At 38.9% G+C, this 14203-nt stretch overlaps 1 protein-coding gene across 1 annotated transcript in view; it reads right to left on the reverse strand.

Annotated features, from left to right (window-relative positions):
* Nucleotides 1-13968, reverse strand: part of TTF2 (transcription termination factor, RNA polymerase II) — a 36298-nt gene extending 22330 nt beyond the window's left edge. The window contains exons 1-7 of the mRNA XM_012663066.1: nt 13941-13968; nt 13756-13858; nt 12163-12249; nt 3324-3390; nt 1391-2392; nt 961-1075; nt 458-619 (exon numbers count right to left, since the gene is read on the reverse strand). Of these exons, the coding sequence (XP_012518520.1) occupies nt 458-619; nt 961-1075; nt 1391-2392; nt 3324-3390; nt 12163-12249; nt 13756-13858; nt 13941-13968 (1564 nt within the window). The remainder of the gene's footprint in view (nt 1-457; nt 620-960; nt 1076-1390; nt 2393-3323; nt 3391-12162; nt 12250-13755; nt 13859-13940) is intronic.
* Between the last annotated feature and the right edge of the window lie 235 nt (nt 13969-14203).

The following is a 14203-nucleotide window of genomic DNA, read 5'->3' on the forward strand; positions in this document are numbered from 1 at the left end:
TCTACTGAGCACCACGATCTTTATCATAGGGGCAACTTACAACTTGAGAATGGCTTCTCCCTCCACATGGGCACAAAGCCATCTATGTTATCCGTCCCCCTTATCAGCAGGGGATACATTTCAGAACCCCCAGTAGATGCCTAAAACCGTGGACAGTACCAAACCCCATATATATTTTGTTTTCTCCTATATACACACACCTATGATAAACTGTAGGCACAATAACAGATTACCCACAGCAATAATAAAACAGAATAATTGTAACAGTATACTATAATAAAAGTTATGTGAATGTGGTCTCTTGCTCTCAAAATGTCTTATTTTACTGAACTCACCTATTTTTGGACCATGGTTGACCATGGTAATTGAAATTGCAGATGAGAGGGGACTACTGTCTAGGTAGTGCTTAACTCACAGCTGTAGTTATTCATAGCAGGGCCAGGCCCCTGGACCTTACCTCCGGCAGTCACCTGGCAGGCAGCCTTCAGTCCCAGGGAACCCGCAGCCTGGGCAGCATGACCCGGAAGGGGTTGGGGAGGCACCAGGTGGGGAGGGCCAGTGGCAGTTTTGGTGGCGTTACTCTGCTGTGGTACTTCCGGGTTACTCTCCTCATTAGTTCCTGCTCAACAATGGGAAGAACAGATTAAAATTCAGCAAAGTGAAGGGACTGTTTGTGTGGAGGGGAGATCAAGAGAAACTGCGATCATTCCATTCTAATAACTGGGAAGGCTTCCTAGACAATGTAGCTCTTTAACTGCTGCTTAAACTATGGGAAAGAGCACTTAGTCCACAGGAAATAGGAGAACGATTTTATAAATCATCAGTGTAATTTAAAAGAAAGCTCAGAAGATAATAAAATGGAAAGATAAATGAATCAACACGTTCTTTATCTAAATGGCTTCCCAAAGTCTCTTGTGAAGTTCACGCAGGCCCTGAGTTCTGAGGCACAAACTACTTCACCTGGCTCCGGCGAGAGGGCGAGAGCACCCAGCGCTTCCTCCAACACCTGGATTTGCTCGAACAACTTCTGACCCTTGTCAGGAAGAGCGTGGATGTTCACCGATGCCAGTGTGCTCTGAAAAACAGATCCTACCAAGTGGATCTCCCACCTCAAGTTTTCGAGGGATAATCTCCTATTAAACTAGCCTAAAATGCCAAAACTCTAAAATTATGGTCTTTTACTACGTGCATGAAAATAGGACTTTCTTTTTTTTTTTAACACAGTTGGCTTACCAATCCTGAAAATATTAATATAAGCATAGGAAAACGCAGAAAACATCCACCTACAAAACCTTCACATGAGCATATTTAACTCTTCTGTGGGGGTCTCATATCTGCCCATAGCAAGCAGTGCTCTGACCTTAAGAACAAAACACAAGTCAACGGTTACCTTCTTTTGTTTCAGTTGCGTTGTAAGGTACACACGTCGGGCTGCTGGGTCTGAGGGTTCTACCTTCTTGGAAACACCTGAGGTAGGAGATATTTTTCTTTGCATACTTTGTTCAGGGAATTGAAGGTTCTCCTTCTTATTTGATTCCAGAATTGAGTCAAAGAGCAGGGGACTCCCAGGATGAGAGGAAACAAAAATGACATCATCTTCCTCACTGTCACTACTGCTTGTGGCAACTTCACGCCTCTCGCCCAGGGAAAGACCTGGTGCTGCTGGTGCAGGCCGTGCCGCCGGTCCTTTGGGAGCAGGTACACCACGAGTCTCCAACTGTGCCTGGAAATGACCCTGGGCTGGCCTTTTCTGGATGGTCTGTGTGCCTGGGGCGGCCTTGGCCTTCGTTTCTTCAGCCTCCCAGTTCTTGAGGTGCTCCTGGCTGAGGGGTCCCCCCTTCTGGGGCTTGCTTATTGGGTTCTGACTGTGAACTTTTTGAGGCAAAAGCTGGGTTTCCTTTTCTCTCAGAGGTTTTGACTCTCCTTGGACATCTTGACTCTTACCATTTGATTTCTCCTGAGGAGACGTAGATGATCTCAGCTTATTACCATGGCGCTGTGTGGATTTAATTTCAGAAAAGTCTCTCTTGTGTGTCCCTTCAGTCTTCTTTGCTTCACACCGAAACTCCGCTCTCTCCTCTTGCTTCTTTTCTGGAACTATAGATTGTTTTTTCTTTATCGCCGGGCCAGAAGAGAGCTCTTTCCCCATCTGGCAGTTAGAGTCAGGATTGTGTTCCTTCTCCTGGTCCGAGAGCTGATCGCCCTTTTCCCTTTGCTTCTTATCAACCATCTTTTCCTCACCTTCCCCTTTGGTGAGCTGTTTCCAGAGAGCTGGTTCTTGATTCTTGTCGAGTACCTTGAATGGGTTTCTTAGCTGGCTGGAAGGATGACGGAATGACTCAGATGCATGCTGAGACTTACTGTTTACAGAATGTTCTTTGGAATTAGGATCCTAAAGACAAATGAAAATAATCTTAACATAAAATCCTAATGCAACCTTCATATCTAGAATGTCTTTTCTTTTTTTTTTCTTGTTTGCTCTTTAAAGATACCAGCCACAAACAGAATGTCTTTTCTCAGAGGAAGTGGAAACAGAGTAAAAGAAGTCCAATAGTTTTGAACATTCCTGGTATCAATTCTGTACCTAGAAAAAACTATGTGTCAAACACACCAAGTATTCGCATTTTAACAGCGCTTTTAATACTTGGTTCCTTCTTTTTCCAAGTTCATACTTATACAGGCCTCAAGGAAAAGTAGCGACCAAACTAAAGTGCTTTTACAATCACAATAGCCACAGTGCATACTTTTCAGGAAAAACTATTCTCTTGAGATGGACTTTTCCCCAAAGCTAAACACAGTCCTACTATGCTTGCTCTGATTTTTGGCTCTAGGAAGATCTCACTGCAGAAATCTAGAATCTTAAGTTGAAGTCATAACACTACCAAAACAAGTCTTGTCACCTACCTAGGTCTAGTTCCTCATGTAGTGAGTACTTGTAGGGCTTCTCCTAGTTCTAACATTCTAGTAGCTTATGAATTACACTTACCGTATACCAGTATCAGGCAGATACTGGTCTATAAAAAGATACTGAAGTTAGTCAAGGAAATATAATTTTCTCCTAAATAGGAGAATACTGACTGCACTTAAAACGTCACAAAATGTTTAAGTGAAATAGGAAGCAAGTAATTAAATATTCAATACAACTAAATGGTCCTTTGAATTAAAAGTTCCAACAGGTCCAATCTTGCTTAAAGAAAATTATCTTTCAGAAATAGTTTGATAAAGACCAACCAGTTTATGTGGACATCAAGGTCTTTTCAGGCTATGCTGCATATTAAACAGTCTTAACATAACAGGTTTGAAAACAGATGGGTAATTCCTACCTGCCATGGAACACTTCCACACCAGTGTTTCCCCTCTGCCTTACTTCTCATACATCGGAACAACAATCTAATGAAGTATAAAACACAAATAATCAAGGCTGCCAAAATCCATTAAGACAAGAGATTAAGTTTATTTTCAATCTTAGAAAACATTGTGCAATTCCTCGATAATGTCTTTGCAAGGTCACTTGAAACCAATTACTCTTGCACATACATTAAAAAATGCCTTACTGCACAGGACATTTATAAAGGCTCGGAATTCAAAGAATAAAGATGTTACGATATCAAGAAGTGTGCACGGTTTACTCCTTTTACTCTGTAAAGCATGACTGAAATGGAAACACTACTCAGCAATGGCTACTAAAATCAGAAAAAGAGATAACCAGACATTACATGTCCCTGAAGGGAGGCCACAATACTTTTTGCAAGAGTACTATAAAGTACTCTTGCAAAAAAATCCAAAAACAACCAAGCCAAAACAAAACAAAAATGTAACCCGAATCTGGTCAAACCTCTATATCCAATTATCAATTTACAAGAAATAGAAACAATAGAGGAACATGTAAAACTAGACCATGGGGAATATAATCTGCAAAATCTTGTCTGGGAAATGACACAGGACAAATAACCTGAATCCTTCAACAAATAAATTACAAGGGAGAAAAAAAGTTAAAAGACATATTAATCAATTCCAATTTGTGGAATTTGGATCCTGATTTAAACAAACAAAAACTACTAAAAAACCTATTTGTGACATTTATGAAGTTCCAGGATATTTGTATACAAACTGGTATATAAAGAGTCCTTATCTTTTAGAGCTACATACTAAAATATTCACAGATGAAATGATGTTATCTGGGATTCGTTTCAAAATACAGCAGAAGTTAGGGGTGAAGTAGGTAGGGTGTTTGGAACAAGATTAGCCATGAGTTGGTAATTGCTAAAGCTCTTGTGCTACATTATCCTATCCTACTTTTATATATATTTACAATCTTCCATTAAAAAAAGACTGAATACAGACTTATTCTAGTGCAAGACAGTCCCCGCACACACAAATACAGCCCATCCTCCAGCTGTCCAGAGATGGCTGCACTGTTGCATTCCCTAACTAAGCCGTGTACTCTCCAGACTACTGGACTTGCATGTGTACCTTTCTCTACCCAGAGGATACCCCTCTATGTCCCTATTTGTCCACCATCTCTGCCATCTTCTCCACCTGTTGCATTCCTACCAGTCCCTCAAGGCCCAGCTCAAGTCATACCTCCTTTGCAAAGTTTTCCCCCACTTCCTTCCCTGTTCATCCATTGAACTGCTTCTGTATTTTTGTTGTATTTAGTTGTACTACACTTATATATGCCTGACTGCTTGATTTTATATTTTCAGCAATGAGGGGAAAATAACCATATATGATCTCTTTATTACCAACTATGCCTTGCCTTTTGTATATAATTGTTAAGTATTGCTGCATGAAATAAAACTGATTTTTTTCATTACCTAAGATGACTTCTCAAAAACTTTCAATTAAATATGAGCTTTTAAAAAATGTATTTTATTTGTTGAAATAATGTACTCAATCAAAAAGTATAAAAAGGTAGTGAAGAGCTCCCCTAGACACTATCTGCCCAGCTCACCTCCCTCCCAACATGTAACCACCCTTGTTTTTTGTTTACCTTTCTAGAGATTTTTAAATGCATATTCGAGTCAATATAAATATATTCTTTATTTTTTTCCTCTTCTGCACAAATGGGTAGCATAATATACATACTACTAAGTACCTTGCCTCTTTTTTTACTTAACAAATGCCTTGAAGATTTCTCTGTAAGAATATACATATAAAGAGCTTCCTCATGTGTTCTTTTTGTTTTGTTTTACAGGTACAGAGTTTTCCACTATATAGATGTTGTATTATTTTTAACCAGACCCTCCTGATGGATAGTGTGGCTGTTTCCAACCCTTTCCTATTAAAAGCAATGGCACAGTGAATAAAATAGCCTTATGCATATGTCGTTTGACATACATTTCAATACATCTGTGGTGCAACTCCTTATTTCTCATATTGCATATTTGTGCTTTCTCTGTTTTTTTCTTGATTAGGTTAGCTTTTGGATTTTATTTATTAGTTTTCTATATGCTGTTTTCTAACTCATTAAATCCAATTTTTAACTATATTAATTCCTTCCTTCTGCTTTCCTTCAGTTTAATTTCTTATTCTCTTGCTAACATCTTAAATTAATCCCATGATGTACAATATACATCACAACAGCATGCATCCTAATTCACGACAAATCCCCAGCAGGTCCCATTCTCTTGATGCCATTAATTCACCTGGACATATAAGCAAAGAGGAACAAGCCTCAAATGGACACGTATTCCATAAAAGTTAAACTAAAAAGAAAATAGGTCCCGCCTCTCCCTCTCGTACGCACTTATAATTTTCCCATCCAAGCTCATGATTTTCAAAATTTTATAGATCTCTTTAATTTTTCTCACTGCAATAGGATATTATATTGAACATATGTAATAACATTTCTGAAATGTTTTGAATGCATAAAATTCAAAGTACTAGCTACTAGTAGAGGGTACTACCACTTATAGAAATAAATCAAGAACAAATTGCTGCTGTTGCTTAAAGTGTATCAAGTGCTTGAAATCTTTACTGAGAGAATATTTCATAAGCACAGTCATGTGCCGCATAATGACGTTTTGGTCAATGACAGACCCCACACAACCACGGTCCCATTAAGATTATAATACTTTATGTTTACTGCACCTTTTCCTTGTTTAGATACACAAATACTTAGCACTGTGTTACAATTGCCTATGGTATTCAGTACAGTAACAAGCTGTATAGGTTTGTAGCCTAGGTATATAGTAGCCTATACCAAATAGGTTTATGTAAGTATACTCTGTGATATTTGCACAATGACGAAATCACCTAACAACATGTTTCTCAGAATATACCCCTGTTGTCAAGTGACTCAGGACTGTAGTATCTATTTTAAAGCCCAAGTCATGTAGACTTTCAGGAGAAGGGCAAGGTTTGGAGAAAGAAGGAAGAAACAACATATTGAGCATCTGCTATGTGCTAGGCACAGTGCTAAAAATGCTTTCACTTACATTTTTAATTAAAATCAATCTGGATGGGCTTCTCTGTTTTTAAGATAAAAAGTTTCTGTTTGTTATGTTTATCAAATTATAAATCAGCAAAGAAGGCAGTGGAAATACATTTTCACAGAGAAAGCAAACATTAATTCCACCATAAGAAGAGCAGAATTTCTGTAGTCTATTAACTAATCATTTTCCAGGGCAGAGGTTATAAACGATAAAAATGAAGAAATTATTAATAGCTAGAGGAAGCCAGACCTTTTCAATCCTAACTTCTTCATCAGAAGACAAATCCTCTGTCCAACCCAGCATCACTTTAGAGTTTGGGATTCTCTCAAGCTCTGGCACTATCCTCCCTGGGTTTGAATCCCAGCCCTACCACATAATTAGTTCTGAAACACCAGACACCTTACTTGACTGCCCCCTGTGGCAGTTTCCTTTTCGGTAAAATGGTAAAATAATAACAATCATAGTATACCCCTCATATGGTCATCATGAAGATTAAACATCTTAACACATATAAAGATAAAACAATCAGAGCAAAGCCTGATACATACCAAGGACTTCCTCGGTAACAGCGACCATGAGTCCACTTTTGCCAGCCATCTTGCTTATGTCTATGTCTACACCTTCGCTTATGTTCTGCCTGGAACATTTCCTTGTCCTTTCCTCTATCAAAACTTTAAAGGTCATTCAAGGACAAGTTCAAGTCTCCACTCCTCCACTTTCTCAAGAACCTTCTTAATCTGTTACTGTGGGTCTTGAAGTCACAGGACCATTTGGCATCTGAACACATTCAATTTAGCACTCCAACACGCACATCAGACTGCTCCGCCATCTTGCTGTGTCTAACTCTTACCCCAGTTGTGGCAAAGGTCCTTTAGGGATTATGAGTTTATGTCTTTATGAGCTCCAGCACTGGAAAAACATAAAGCTCGATTTCTACCTCATTGTTTTACGTTAAAATTCAAGATGAAAGAAAGTGTAAATATAAAAAACAAAACCGTAAATGTTCTAGGAAAAATACAGAGATGAATATTTTTGAAAACCTAAAGTGAAGAAGGTTTCCCTAAGCATGACATAAAACTCTAAAGCTGAAAATAAAGAATTTAGTAATTTCGTCTAAAAAGTTTCAAACTTTTATATGGTAAAAATACATATGAATATTCAATTGTCATGAAAAATAAATTTTTTTGTTTTTGAGAGTCTTGCTCTGTCTCCTGGGCTAGAGTGCAGTGGCATCGTCATAGCTCGCTGCAAAAAGATAAAATATTTTGAATATCTCACCACAACCAGTTATTTAAAGAACTAAAACTTGTTATACCCAAGTCTAAGCAAAGGAATATTTCAATTTATTTTGACCCATATCATAAAGAATAAAAGCTCTGAGAGAAAGAGAAAGAGAGAAAGAAAGAAAGAGAGAGAGAGAGAAGGGAGAATGTGAACTCAATGACAAGCTTTAACACTTGTAAACGACGCTGTGCTACATCATTCATGTCAAGGCAAGACTTCTTCCTTCTGGTTCTACTGAGACTGTCAGTTTTCTTTATTGCCCATACACAGAGGGCCATGGCTGAAAGGCCAGTCAAATGCTGGTGGTGCCACCTGGTGTTTAACTTAGAGAACTGCACACAAATGCAGCTACCCTGCAAGGTGTGAAAAATGGACATCTTATAGCCTAGGTTTATACCTCCCTTCCATTACTCTGCTGCACCTGTCTCCTAGCTATGTTAAGCCAAACATAATGGTATTAATTAGAGGATGTAAAATACTTAAGTTCTTGGAAAGAAAACCCAGTTTGAGGAAAGGAAAGGCTGTATTCCCTGAGGTCATTCTCCACAGTACAGAGGTTCCAGCTAAGTACCCTTAACGTCTGCGAAGGAACTCATCATCCATACACAGGCTTATCTATTTCTGTTTAAACTCTCAGCCTGCACCACCTAACAGGGTACGTATTTATTCTTTGTTTGTTTGTTTGCTGTTGTCTTTTAATTTGCTGTGTGTTGAGAACTGTCTTTTTTTTGTCCTAAAACTACCTTTTTAAAGCTCCAGTAAGTACCTCCTAGTAATAGTGTTCTAGGCTGAAAGAAATAAATTTAGCAAACTTTTTTTTTTCTATTTTAAAGTAATGGTCACCTCTCAGCCTCATCTACCTAGTACAAAGAATGTTAATGATAAGTTCTCAAAATTCTGTCTCCAGCCAGATCTTTCTTCACAGCTGCACACTGATTTTCTAGCTGGTCTCGCATATACATGAGACATGATTAGTCCAAAGCCGTGTTAGCCACACATCCCAATCCTCTACTGACATTACCGTTCCTTCCTGCTCTTGCTTAATGTAAATGCATTACCCAGAAGCCTCAACTTAGCAAACATTTCCCTGATGAGCACTGGCAATGTGTCAAACACCAGACTAAGTGCATCACACCTGCAATCTCTGTGAGTCGTCCAGCCCAAGGAAGTTGGGGCCACCATGATCACTATTCCAGATGAGAAAGTGGAGGAATAAACACACCTACCTATATGCCCTACCAGAAAATACGTCTCATCAAAACTTGCTCTTTCAGCAAGTTTTCTCCATTCTAACTGTACCCAACTCCATTGCCACAGCCTCAATTCAAGCCCATCATCTTTCATCTAAGAGAAAGCAGGTGTGTCTGGAAGCAGTTGGACCTAGGCCAGCAATACCCAAAGCCCAGCAATACCACTTCACAACCATGGGACTTCAGATTCCTTTTCTGACCTCTCTCAATAGCAGTTTCCTTATAAGTCTATAAAACAGGAACGTGGAAACTTATCACAACAGATTATATGAAGATAAGAGATAATGAACATACCATGTAGTAGGCATTCAATAGTAGCGTATTATTTCTGTGGTCTCCTTGCCTCCACTATCTTTACTTTCTATCTATCCTCCATAGTTCTTCTTTAATGGAAATTGGATCAAAAATTTTCAGTGACTTCCCACCTCCTACAACAGTGTTTCTGTATGGTAGAGGGTCTCCAGTGGTATGTAAATGGTTTTAAGTGTCAAAAGGACATAACGTTTTTATGCAATAAAGGCTTACCAGCCACATTGTACCAGCAAAAAACAATCCAAAAATGAAATTTAAAAATATTCCATTTATAACAGCATTGAAAAATATAAACACTGAGGAATAAATTTAACAAAAGGTATATAGGAACTCTATAATGAAAACTATTAAACAATGTTGAGAAAAATTTTTAAAGTCATAAATAAATGAACCATGTTCATGGATTGGAAAACTCAATATTTTCTTTTTCTTTTCTTCTTTTGTTTTTAAAGATAGGGTCCTGCTCTATTGCCCAGGGTGGAGTGCAGTGGTGTGATCACAGCTCACTGCAGGCTCCAACTCCTGGGCTCAAGCAATCCTCCCTCCTCAGCCTCCCGAGTAGCTGTGATTATAGGCACGAGCTACTGTGGCCAGGGAGACTCAATACTGATGAAAGTTCTCTACAAATTGATCTATGTAAATTTAATGCAATCCCAACAGGGTTTTCTGTGGAAATTAGAAAAGCTAATTCTACGTTTTATATGAAAACTCAAAGATCTTAGAGTAGCCAACACAATCTTGAAAAAGAATAAAGTTGGAAGACTCATACTATTTCATGTGATTAATTATGGAAGGATAGGCAAATGGATCAGTGGAACAGATTAGCAACACCGGAAATAGACTCACAATATTGGATCAACTGATTTTTTACAAAGATGCCAAGAATTTCAATGGGGAAAGGAAAATCTCAAAACACAGTGTTAAAACAATTGGTTAACCTATGAAAAAAATAAATGAACCTCTACTTCATACAGTATTCAAAATTAATTTGAGATAGACCATAGATCTAAACGAAAAAGCTGTTTTTCAAAAACAAAAAAACCATAAGGCTTCTAGAAGACCCTTTGGACATATTTGTGATCTTGGGGAAGGCAAAGGTTTCTCAGAGAGAAGACAAAAAGTACAAACCACAAAAAAAAAAATAAATTGGACTTCATAAAAATTAAAACTTCTCCTTTTCAAATAACAGTTAAGAAAATGAAAACCACAGACTACCAGAAAATATTGGCAACACAAATATCTGCCAAAGAACTTGTATAGAGAATATAGAATGAATTCTTCCAACTCAATAAAAAGACAAAAATTTAAAGACAAGCAAAAAATCCTATTATGTAACAATTTTGAAATGACAACATTTTAGAAACAAAGAACAGATTCATGGTTGTCAGGGGCAAGGACAGCGGATGGGGAGGGAAGGGGGTGTGGTTATGACAGGGCAACAGGAGGGATCCCATGAAGACGGAACTGTTCGGTACTTTGACTGCAGTGGCCAATACGTGAATCTACATGTGTATAAAATTGTACAGAACTAAATACATACACACACAAATTAGTAAAAGTAGAACTATCTTAACCAATAAAATCAGTGGATTGTACCAAAGTCAACACCCTGTTTGTGATATACAAAGTTTTGCAAATGTCACCATTAGAGGAAAGTGGGTCAAGTCCACAGGGGATCTCTCTGTATTATGTCTTACAACTGCTTGTGAATCTAAACTTACTTACTCTATAAAAATTTCAATTAAAAAATGGGCAAAAGATTTAAACAGATATTTCAAGATTTTCTCATGGCAAATAAGCACATGAAACAAACAGTGGTACATTTATAAATGGAATTCAACTCAGCAATAGAAAGGATGAATTACTGATACACATGATACAGATAAATTGTGCAGGCATTAAGAAGTCAGGCACAAAAGAGTACATACACTTATTTCATGTATATAAAGTTCAAGAACAAGCAGAACATATTTAAAGTGATAAAAATCAAAACGGTGACTGCTGATGGGGGGGTTAGGGATGGGAGGGGCAGAATTAACTGGAAGAGGGTAGATGGCCATTACTGGGGTGACATTTTGCCTTGGATCTTGCTTATGTGGACAGGTGTACACATTTCTCAAAACTCATCTGGTTGTACTCAAAATCTGTGCATCTTACTATATGATACATAAAAACTGTGAATACTCCACTGTCTTTATTTTGGGGGGGACAATGTAAAGTGCACAGAATACCATACAAAGACTATCACATCCTGGCCCCTACCTTCCTGGCCAGCCTTATCTCCTGAAGTCTCCACTTAAACAACATGCTAAACTGTTACCGAACCAAATGCTTGCAATTCCTGAAAATACCGTATTACTTCATGCCTCAGTACCCTAACGCAATGTATTAACCCATTAAATATGACCCCTCTCTAACATTAGTGAGTCCCTACTTATCTTGCAATACTCGTGACAAATATCATCTCCAACCTATACAGAGCTTCTCTGCCCTTCCCGAATTCCCACATAAAGGGAAACTATCATTTATTAAGTACTAAGCATACGCTAGACATTTTTATGCATCACCTTGTCCCAGTATCAGAATTAGAAAGTTGACCGGTTAGTAGCTATTGGTGAGCTGATGTTATTGGTTACTTGAGAGTTGGAGAGGGATGATGTTGGAGCTGTTTACCTGGAAATTCACCAGAGGTCAAGCTCCTCAGATGAACTAGTTGCTCAGCAATTAGGGTGTGACAGCCCAGAACACACTCAATACATACAGAAATATTGTTTGTTTTTTAATAACGACTCTTAAAAACAATCCTAAAACATACCTGGCTACAACTCTTTGAGGAAAAAAAAAGGAAGTACATTTAGATGTTCCTTTTGGACACTTACCTGTATTCTTTCTTGCCCTGTGGCAGAAGCAAGCCCTGAAGCTCTACCACAAAATCCTCATGCAGTAAACAATGAGAAACAGGAATGCTAGAGAAAGGAATTGAAAACATTTTAAGAGGCAAGGAATGGAGGTCAGTATCCTAAATCAAAACTATGGGTTTTAAACCAAGAGTCTATGTATGACATCCATTAGGTGGGGAATTAGGTTTCACCTTTTCCTACTCCCTCAAATAAAGAATGACAATATATTCCTCTTGATGACTCCAAAGTTTAAAACTACACTGTGCTATGTGACCTCGACACTGTGAACCCCTAGGAATGAATGAAGTCTCTAAGGATGGCTGTGAGGCCCAACATCAACTTTCCCCAGATTCTTCCATCATCCTTTCCCTTCAACAACTTGTTAGTTGTCACTTAGTGTCATTCACGTACCTATTTCTAATGACACATTGTAATAATTTGTTTCTTGCTTGGTATAAGTTTTTTAACCACCCCTCCCAAGTTATCATGAAAGAATTTAAACATATATAACAGTTGAGGGAAACATGTTTGAGTGAAGTTCTGAAGTACTCTCCTATGACTTGTAGTACTTTTTTGGCCTATATTCTGGTTATCAAACATATTCCAAATAAACTGAGTTTATCAAATAATTGTCTTCAAGTATTTTACTAGTTTGTATAGCAATGTTTATATAAATGGGATTCTATATAAGAGCATGTTTCTCTTCATATAAAACCAAATCTTATTCAACATTAATGCTTTTCTAGTACTGATATCCATTATGTACTTTACAAATAATATGGAGAAAAATAACTACTCTGTCAAGTTCAGCTGAATAGAAAGCAGAAAAAAAATGTTTAATGATATAGTTTGAAATTCACATATAAAATGTAGAAATTTGGTATTGTGAAAATATTAACATGATGAGAAAGTATTAATTTTTCTCACTTTAGAGAAAATGCTTTACATTTCTGGGTCTCAAATTTCAAGTCTGTAAAACCAGAGTTCTAAATCAGATCTCAGCTGTTTCTTTCAGTGCTAATCCCTAAAGTAACATATTTCTTTGGATTATCAATCTCACCATTTAGATGCAGAGAATCCTTTTTTTTTAAAGGCTAACACAATGTAAGTGTTTTAAACACAAACATTTAAAAACAAGACAGGCCTAAAACTAGTACAAAACAGGGCCAAATTATTTTCTACTATGCCTGCTGTGTGTCCTCACTTCTTTAAAGGAGAGGGAGGCTGTCCGAGCAGGAGAAGGGAGTGGCTCAGGCCTGACAGGCGAATATAATCCCAGACATGAAAACACTACAAGGATCCAGATGTAGCGGAATCCTCCGTTTTACAGGTAGGGAAATCGGTGGCCCAGAGAGGGGAAAGTAACCGGCCTCGGGTCACATAGCCAGAGTAGCCGAGCGTTTGCCGAACACGCCACGCTACGCTGGGGTTACCAACTGCTTAAAGGAGCCTGACACCGCAGACCAGGACCCCACCACTCCTAGTCCTTGCGGCGCCGGACAGCGCGGAGCCGGCAGCCCCTCTCGGAGGCCCTGGGCGGTCACAGGGACTCGTGCCCAGCTCGAGACCTACTCAGTGGCCCGCACGAAGCTGCACGTGTCCGACCGGCACACGTAGAAGCTCTTTCCCTTATTCGGGCCATCGCGGACGCCGGTCTTCAGAAAGCATAAAGTCCCTGAGAAGAGAAGAAAGTCAACAACGATTATACCACGCTAGATCGACAGGCCCCCGGGGAACCTAAGACCCGGGCCACTCACCGTGCTCGGGGCACCTAACTACTTCCATCACGTTCCTGCTCTCTTCTTCCTTGAGCTCCGCCCCCAATTCCTGCTTCCGCTTTTTACTCCGCCCCTCTTCATTCGGAAACCAATCATCATTCATCTTCTATTATCAGCCAATCATATAGGGAGTTTGCTCGCCTCTAACCAATCATAGCCACCCTCAGGCTTGGCGCGCGCCGAAATCAAATATGAAGCGAGTGGGCGTGGAGAACCTGGTATTTGCTGTCTGGGGCGTGGCT

This window comes from Propithecus coquereli, unplaced genomic scaffold (genome assembly GCF_000956105.1).
Source record: "Propithecus coquereli isolate 6110/MARCELLA unplaced genomic scaffold, Pcoq_1.0 Scaffold791, whole genome shotgun sequence".
NCBI lineage: Eukaryota > Metazoa > Chordata > Mammalia > Primates > Indriidae > Propithecus > Propithecus coquereli.